The sequence below is a fragment of the Alligator sinensis genome, unplaced genomic scaffold (genome assembly GCF_000455745.1).
Source record: "Alligator sinensis unplaced genomic scaffold, ASM45574v1 scaffold171_1, whole genome shotgun sequence".
Classification (NCBI taxonomy): Eukaryota; Metazoa; Chordata; order Crocodylia; family Alligatoridae; genus Alligator; species Alligator sinensis.
In genome coordinates, this window is record NW_005842552.1 from 157,199 (window position 1) to 166,610 (window position 9,412).

Genomic DNA, 9,412 nt, shown 5'->3' on the forward strand with positions numbered 1-9,412 from the left:
CAATCTTAATATAGGCACACGTGGCGGCTAGCTATTGGCTTGCTAGCCGTACAAAAGGCTTGGATAGTTTCCACCCAAGTCGGAGAGAGAGAAAGCACGTGGAGTTCGGGAAAAGAGCGTGAAGATCTCTAAGCGCTGCTGATCCTCTCGAACCCAGCTTTTTCCTTAAGAGGGCAACAGAGGTTTAATTTGCCGAACCCACGGTGCTTCAACAACTCCAGGGGACCTATTTACCGAACCCTCGGAGCCTTAACAACTCCGGGGCCAATAACCTCTAGCCTCTCCCCGTTGCCGATTGCAACCCTAGACGTATCCCTATCCTATGGACCCAATTTTCGAACCCACGGAGTCTTAACAGCTCCAGGGGACCTGGGAACCGAACAAAACCCACGGAGATTCAGCTGCTCCGTGAGAGAGAATTGTTAAACCCGCGGAGCCTAAACCACTCTGGGGTCAAGGAACCGAGTCTATTAGAGTCCTCCAACGAGAACTCAAGCGGAGCTGCGCCTGGAAAGCTGACCAGCCTACACCGCGACCACCTTGGGTGTAAGTAAATAATCTTTTTCAATCAAGCATTACGCCTCCGTGACTGATTGTAGCTCGAGCGTACCATACCGCGCCACGGTTTTCTCCTGCCCCGCATGCCCGGGCTGCTGGCCACAGCCTGCGTGCACAAAGACAGGCCCGGGTCGCCCCCGAGATCGGGAGCCGGCCTGCACACCCCCTACTGCCAGGGCTACAGGACCCAGGCATCACTGGATTTTAGGAAAAAAGCTATTATCACTGTTGATGCTTCAAGCAAACACTAATTGCAAGACAAAACATAGGTTTTTGTTTTAAAGACAGTTTAAAAACAACAGGAGGAGAAAGAGAAAGAAAGATGATGACAGATGTATTTTGCTTACCAGATTACCTACTGCATCATTCGCTCTTAATTATCTTGCTGATCCAGTACAGTATTCTCTCACATATAAAACATGCACCTTTTTCCCAAAAAGAGCTGTTGTAAATCAGTGCTTATAGTGCTCGTATGCACGGATATATGGGAGAGCACTCTGTCATTTACAAGGAAAGATTCCCCCCACTTCATTCTGCTTTTCAAAAAAAAGGTTTTCCAGAGTGTGTATAGAAATGAAATTTCCTCATTTAGAAATTCCTAAATAGTCACGCTATTATTGTCCAGTACTTTTTTTTGTTTTAGTCTCACTGCATCATATGCATTTTCCTTGCACATTTTCATGTGGTACGTCACCCTGCTAATTTAAGATAAACTTGCTATTAGCTTGGAGTTATGGAAGTAATGTTTTACAGCTAAGCAAATAAAGGTCACTTCATGTCCAAGTTTAATACAAAAAATATTTTAAAAGTTCACAAAATCTCACTTATACAAACTGCAAAGTTTGACACATAATGGAGTTAAATATGCAGCTATCTACCAAGTTTAGAAAACTTAATTATGCAATGCTATTTTTCAACCAGCTGTTTCAAAAACACTTAAACAGTAAGTTAAAGACGGACATTTATTTGTTTATAGGTAACCTGTGGAAGCAAGGAACCAGAATGTACCTAAAACTAACTACTGAGGGATTTGAGAATCCTAAAGAGAAATATGAAGTAGGTAAGGTCACCTACAGGAAGGCAAAACATTTGTTAAATGCAAAGTTTATTCCTTTCACAATGTAGTTGGTCCCTTGATACACTTCCATAGAAACAACCTAACTATCTGCAATCTCTGCTCCCCAGGCAGCCAATGTCAAAAGGTTCCAGCAACAAAACAGCTTTTAAAAAAGAAGCCACCTTATAGTAAAATCATGTTATTTGATCCACCTCCAAAAGTGGATATTAGAAACAAAATGAATTACACACTCTAAAACGAATGTGTGAACATCCTTAAAGAAATGAAATGCAATTCAACGTTCCATATACTGCTTGTTATTCAAAAAAATAAGCTGACCAGAAAACCTTGGTAAGAGTGGAGCATGCTAATTTAGGCAAGACATTAGAACACACTAGTAGATATTTCAAGGCCCCTAGCAACACTTTTTATAGTAATTAGTGCAAGATAGTTTTCCCACAAACAAATATTTGATGGTAGACTTCAGTGATAAACAATTCATTTGATGACATTTACATATAAATACACATAAATAAAAACCCTACATAATTTAGGTCTGAAGATAACAAAGACATGGTTTGAACTGAATTAAATGTAATTGCATGTAGCTGGATCAGGGCTCTCCCTGTAATGACACTCAAGTATAAGTTGTATAAAAAGCATCATTGTACCATCCTCAGTTTAGTAAAGTACTACTCTATAAAAACAGAATCATGAAAACAGCGCTTACATTTTAATGTAAAGTATAAAATTGTATATTGATATTTACATACACTTTGCTGAACTACATAAGGTAGCTCATGGTAAAAAAAAACCAAATCCCTTCTTGAAAGTCTTTCAAAAATACATCAACTGCAAATATTTATGATCAAAAGTTACTAAATTAGCAGCTGATAGCACATCTGTAGTAAAAATATATTTTAGGAAAATAGCTGGAAAAATCTAAATGTTGACAAATACTTTAAAATTATATTTAAAGAAACAAAACTGTTGGAAGAAGACAGAAGCAGCTAGCTAGGATAATGGTGACTACTGCATACTGCTCCGAAAGCCATGGGCAACAGCAGGTAGAACAAAGGAGGCAGACAAGGAGGGAATGAGGTGGTCCTAAAAAATAGGAAGTGTTAGTTCAAAAATCAGGAGGTAAAAGAAAAATCTGGTTACCCAAACTCTGTACGACTCTCGCCTTTTCTAGAATTGGGGGTGGGGGTAGGGTGGAGATGATGATGAAAGCAACACTCTTAATGAACACACACTCTTCAAAAACTACAAGGTGGGCAAGGGAGTCCAATCTGGAAAACCCTGGACTCCAACTTAAAAAAAAAAAAAAAAATGTTTATGGTATGTACTTACAGTTCAACAAACAATTAACTAGAATTCTCACACTACAAACTGCATGTTAACTTTAAAAGTTAACAATATTTTGCAATATGAAGTGCTCATATATATTTCTGTAAAATACACGTACAGATTTGCTTGAATAAACTATTGGGAAAAGTGTTTCCGTAAGTCCTTTACTTCCTTGAAGGAGCTCTCTCTCTCTCTCTTCTACATAGGTAGCGGTTTCAAGATTCAACAAGAATTTCCACAATGTGGTCAAGCTCATTAAGATCAGATTTACAGTTAGAGTTAGAATTTGTGGTGGTCTGAGAAGGAAATGTTTCAAGTACATCACAGTGTCCCATTTTGGTGTTGCTCATCATTCCCGTTAACATTGTATCAAGGTCGTAGTAAGAATTATCAACCTCTGAAAACAGATCTTCAACAGAATTTGGGCTTTTGTTCTCTAACGTCTCAAATATTTGATCCAATGATTTTTGAAAATTTCCTCTATTTTCTTGTGGGCTCTCCATTTCCCACATGTTACTTTGCAGATTTCTTGGAGCTTGTCCTGAAGAAACCGTTGACATAATTTCTGAACTATCTTGTGACTGGGTCTCCTCAAAGTCTTTAGGGAAGGTACTATAACCTGGACCGTGCTTTCCCTCAGTTTGTTCCCTGGATGAACGACATAGTATATCGGTTGAAACCAAGCGGTCTAGGGAAGCATGCCCTGCATTCTGCGTATTTATCATCTGCCAAGTCCCATCTTGAGTCATTTCCTCTTGGATTTGCCGTACTGTATTGGCTATCAGTACCGAACGACAAAGATTAGGCTCAACAAGCATGTGGCATAGTTGAAGTTTTACCAAAGACATATCTAAAAGTGACTGTCGCTGAAGATTGTATGAAGGAATAGCTTTAAAACCAGCCAGCGTCCCTTCAATATCTTCTTCACCATCAAAACATTTTCTTTTTAATCCTCGCACAAACATTGTGTCCTATTATGGGGGGAAAAGAAAAAAAAAAAAAGAGGCTCTTTAACACAACAGAATGACCTAATAAGTTGGAAATCACAAGTAAAACTGTGACAAAAGTTTCAGAATCTTTCATTTGGAAAATAAAGCAAAGCAATAGTTGGAAACTTAAAAACATTACAAAACTGTCATACGAGCTTACACCTAAAGCCAATGTGGGACAAGAGATTTCTAAGGAAGGTATAAAGGTCTATGGACTGTGGGGACAGGGTGCACTGCCCTCACCTCTTCCCGCTGCCAGCTGCTTGCACACTAGGCCACAGCTCTACCCTGCTGCCATGGCCTGGCCACAGCTGCTCCCCTCAGATTGCCCGCTACCCCACCTCCTCTCTGGGGTACAGTCACAGCCTGAGAGGAGTGGTGGCAGTGAGTGGAGGTGAGGGCAGCATGGTACCGCCTCCATCCATTACTCTTTGTACAGTCCCACCACCCTGTTCTGCCCTCCCTACGTCGGGTCCTGGCCACTGAGCCAGCTCCTGCCTGTACTGGTCCCAGCCAGGCTGCAGTCCCATGCCTGGTGTGGGTGCACAAATCTAGGGGGGCATGTGTCTCCCAATGTATCACCTGTGCCCCCCCATCCCCAAAACACATTGTCTATGCCGCTGCCCCCCCCAGACTTACTCATGGCAGCTAGGCAGCATAGAGAACAGCTCCCTGCCAGTATGTGTGTGCATGCACATCAGGTGGTACCCTCTGCATGATCACCCTCCTCCCATTTCCCCCAGCCCCAAGCAAGCTGGAACTCTGCCAGCCTACAAGAGGAAACCTGTCATTTCCCATGTTTTTCTCCTTTAAAAGGAAAAACCTACAGATTTTCCAAGTTTTTCTGTGATTGTTTGCAACCCTTTCATATACTCTTGTAACCCACTTTTAGGTCACGACCCACAGGTTGAGAAATGCTGTTTTAAATCTCCTTGATTAAAAATCATTGCCTCCCTGATACATCTGTTGTTTTATTCAAGATGGAGGCAAGCAAACTAAACAAGTAAAAAAAAAAAACCATGCAGAATCATTTTTACAACGACCTTTACAATACTATTCTCTACTTCCCTGAGTAAACCCCAACCTCAGCTTTTCTTCTGATTGCCATTGGACATTGAGCATAAGTTTTGAAGGAGCTTTCCTCCCCCGTGTCCTTTTATGAGTGGTTAGTTAGTCAAAATTCCACCAATGTATGACTAATTTGTTCCTCCTTATGTGCTAAACAACCATCTTCACTGACTTAAAAACTACATGGTAAGGTGGCAGATTTAAGAGCCTCTCAAGTTCTTGTGCTGTTTAGGTCAGTGATCCTCAACTGGGGCACATGGCCACAAGAAATTTTACATTCTATATACATGTTTCTTTAGGGTGACAGGGAGAAAGCAATGCATGATGTAACCTGCAGAGTGTACCTGCTCAGTTTACCTGTTGCCAATGGGCCAGGAAGGCCTGGGAATCACTGCTCTGACAAATCCAAGGCATTTTTTTTCACATTCAGTAAAAAAAACAATGCATCATTGGCCTGTTAGCACCTCTTTCAGATCATGAGTACTTACATCAACACTTCAGGTCTCTGGCACTTCACTGTAACCTACTGCACTTTCTATTATAGCCATGGACCTCATGCAGACCCTTGTATGTGGAACTGTAAACTTTCAGAAAGCAATGCCTACTGAGGCTATCCACCGAAGCTTGTATGCCACCTTAACTCTTTTGTCTTCCTTGCTTTACATTTGAGGCTTATTATTATTATTAACTTATCATTATATAAGAAATAAGGCCCTTACTGCCCATAGGTTGGTTTTCAAACAGATGATATCTGGAAAACACCATAAGAAAGAGTACGTGGAATAACAAACACTAGAGAATCTCACTCTACCTTAATGTGCTCTATATGAGAATTAAAAAATGGGAACAAGAGCAAACCGCGATAAACTTAAATGACGAATCCTCATCATTCAGTTTTTGCTAGGGTTTTCCCCTAATGTTTTACATTTTTTTGTTTCTCCTTCAAATTGATAGCCTACATCATAAAATAGTGTCTGGCTGTTCAATTTCTGTCGAATTGTCACTTAAGGAAGGAAAATCACATACCAGCAACTGTGCTTGGCGTAGTCCTTCCTCTTCTCCCATGCTACAGAACAAGAGTCCATACAGCAAATGTTACAGCACCACCTACCAGACAGCAGAAGGCAAGAAATCAGTCAGTTGCAGGAGACAAACAGCAAAACTTGATCTCCCAGTTTAAATTTCTGGTACATCCAAGAACCTCACAATCTGGAATGTAGTTATCCTTACAATGCCCATGGGACACTGGAAAGTACTGTTTTCCCCAATTTACATTTAGGTAGAGGTGCAAAGCCACTTCCCCAGGTCTCACTGACAGCACATGACAGTACCTAGAACATCCCAAGTCCACAACTAATGCCCCAATAACCAGGCCATCCATCCCTTCGCTTCCCTGGTCCTCAGCCATTTAAAAATAAACAAAATGTTTAAGAAGCACAGGAACTAGATAGCATGTAAAAGCTTACATAAACAGGGGGAAAAAGGCACATCTTCAAAATAAAATGAAAAACATAGCTGAGTTTTTCACTTCTTTCAGTCTACAAAAAAACATTATATAAAGCAAACTAAATAATCGATTGTGAAAACAAGGGAGGGGGACTGTTTTCCTTCAGGGGTAGATAGGAAATTTTGTGACTAAGATTTGCTTTGAAAGCCAATAGATCTAACTAATAATAAGCAGAGGAGAAACATGCTTTTTTCCTGTTAAAAAGAGGGAGAAAGAGAGAGACACTTTCAAAACAAACTTAACAGAAAATAGCTGAACAGCCATCTAAGCAGACTGACTGAATCGGGGGGGGAAACACGACGACAGGCAGGAGAAAAATCCGTACTCCAGAAGACATTCAGGGAACCAGCTCAGTGACATACCTGATACAGACAGTAACTAGAAAGGTAGTAACAAAGAAACTAGTTTAGTGTTTAACCCTTCATTTGCTTTTCACTAGGGCTAGTCAACATTTTCCTTTAAAACAATTTAACAGAAAACTATCTGGCTAAAACAATGATGTTCAACCTCCAGCCCACAAAACTGCATCATCTAGCCTGTGGGCCACCCCATGCATCTGGAAATGTGGTGGTGGGGAAGCAGTGACAGCGTTAATTGCCATGCCCGTCCTGCCAAATTACTGGACTTGTGGGAAACCCTGTGGGCCAGATGATGTGGCCCTTGTGTCTTAGATTGTGCTGGCATTTGGAGTCACTCTGCAGTCGCATCTGACATGGAGGGTCAAGCCACATGTGGGGCTGGGCTGGTGTGCCTGTGGACTGGATCCACACCACTCATCCCATGAGAGCAGGCAGACTGAGTACCACTGAGCTAAAAGGAAACTCTCTGTATTTGCTTTCTCTAGGAAATCGAATGTGTGGGCCAAAAAACCAGAATGCCCAAACAAGAAAATATGCTCGTCCAAACCCCGAGCGTTCCGAAATGCTATCAAATGATTAACTCAAACTCCCACCCTCATATCAGCTAGGCTCCCTAGTGAGGCATCATAGATGCATTTCAGTCATGCAACTAATCTTCATCCTACCAATGAAGGCAAATGGTGGACAATATTGCATCATGGGAGATGTAGTCCAAACAGCTTTGGGAACTGGAGTATGAAGGACCGAACTATAGCTCTCGTGTGACATCAAAGCAGCATTTCAGAAATTTCTGAATTCAGCCCCTAAATTTCTAAATATTCCATGGGAGTGAGAAACATTTTCTGACTAGTTGTATTTCTACCAATTGCATACAGTAAAAGCAATCTCCTGGAGAACCTACACAGCATGTACAGCAGCCTGAGACTGGCCAAGTATTCTTAAAACATAACCAAAAACTTCTTATAAACAGCAACCAACTAAACAGGAATAAGTGTTAAAGATGCTAAAGATCTGAAAATGTGGAACCAAGATCTCTGACCATTTTGGGAATGAATACATGCTTTTTCCTCCAACATGGTCAGTCAGCATCTAAACGTTAAACTGACATGAAAGGGCTTGCTGAACAGAAGGAAGCCTCAATAATAAGCAAACATGAGCAGGACTCCTTATTAGATCTAGAAACTAAAGAAGACAGTGGTAACTATGGAGATGAACTTTAATAATATGCAGAGGGAAGGGAACATGTACCCAATGCAGGAGCCCAATGCATGTGACTGTGCAGTTCTGGATTTTTCTGTAGAGCAGGAAAAAAAAACCCTAAACCAGGGGTCAGCACTGTTTTCAGGCAGAGTACCAAAAACACCCGCAACCTTGACATTTAAGATGTTGGCATGCCAGGGGCCGACGGTGGCAGAATCAGAAGGGGCCTGATCTTGTCGTGGCAGCGCAGCCCAGGCCCCTTCCCCGCTGTCTGCCCCAAAGTGCAAGTGCCAAGCAAAGGCCTTTGCATGCCACACACTGGCACCCGTGCTGGGAGCTACCCAACCCTGTCTTAAACACCATTTCCTAGAACCAGAGATGTGGGGCAGAAAACATCTGTGCCTAGAACAAATGAGACCACTTGGAATGATCATTTTTTTAAATTAAAGTAGAAGTCCCTGGTAATGAAATTTGTTTGAGACTCTACCCATTGCTACACAATTATGATGAAGAAACTAAGTTCTCTTTAAGAATTTCTTCTGGTCCTTAGGATCTGCAAAGAAAACTTTGGAAATATAAACCAATGCCTTGCTGTATTTTTAAATGCTACATATGAGTGTTAATGCTGACACCTGTTTTAAATATAAACAGGTTTCTCTGCTATTTTATCAGATATGCAAGAAATGCAGACAGTAACAGGAGGACAAGACTGTTGCCGGCTTGGCTGTTTAAATTATTGTGGGAGACAAAATCTTAAAGTAATATTTGCTCTTGCTCAGAGGGAGGAGGAAGAGCAGCCTCCTCTTCTTTGATCCACTTACTGTGAGAACCAGAAGTCACAAGAACAAGAACCGACATACTGCATCAGACCAAGAGTCCATCTAGCTCAGTATCCTGTCCCCAACAGCTGCAAACAGCAGAAACTTCAGAAGAAAGAGCATAAGTTACAATAGTCAGGGATATCATCTTTGGATCAGAACACCCCTGGAGTTAGGACTGCTGCTAGCTGGAAGGATGTGATGAAATGGACTGTTTTGTACATAATGTATTTAATAGGCTGTAATGGACTAATGTTCTCCATAAATTTTATCTAAACCCTTTCTGGACCTCATTATGCCACTGGCTCTCTCAATGCCTTGTGGCAATGAGTTTCACAAGCATGCGTCGTATTAAAAAAAATAAAATTATTTGTATTTAAAACTTGCACTCAATTTAATTGGGTGCGGCTTATTTCTCATGTCATGAGACAGAGCAAGAGATCAGACGTTCCCTATTCCCTTTTCCCAAACCATCCATAATTTTAGAGAGCTCTACCCCATCCCTG

General features: G+C 41.3%; 1 protein-coding gene across 2 annotated transcripts in view; it reads right to left on the reverse strand.

Moving 5' to 3' along the window:
* Positions 1-875: 875 nt before the first annotated feature.
* Positions 876-9,412, reverse strand: part of CDCA4 (cell division cycle associated 4) — a 9,785-nt gene continuing 1,248 nt past the window's right edge. The window contains exons 1-3 of one of the 2 annotated variants that reach the window (XM_025213839.1): positions 8,910-9,293; positions 6,049-6,129; positions 876-3,936 (exon numbers count right to left, since the gene is read on the reverse strand). In XM_025213839.1, coding sequence (XP_025069624.1) covers positions 3,181-3,936; positions 6,049-6,087 — 795 coding nt within the window. In that variant the 5' untranslated portion in view covers positions 6,088-6,129; positions 8,910-9,293 and the 3' untranslated portion in view covers positions 876-3,180. Of the gene's footprint in view, positions 3,937-6,048; positions 6,130-8,909; positions 9,294-9,412 lie in introns of those variants that run through there. The other variant, XM_006032170.3, reaches the window with a different exon arrangement.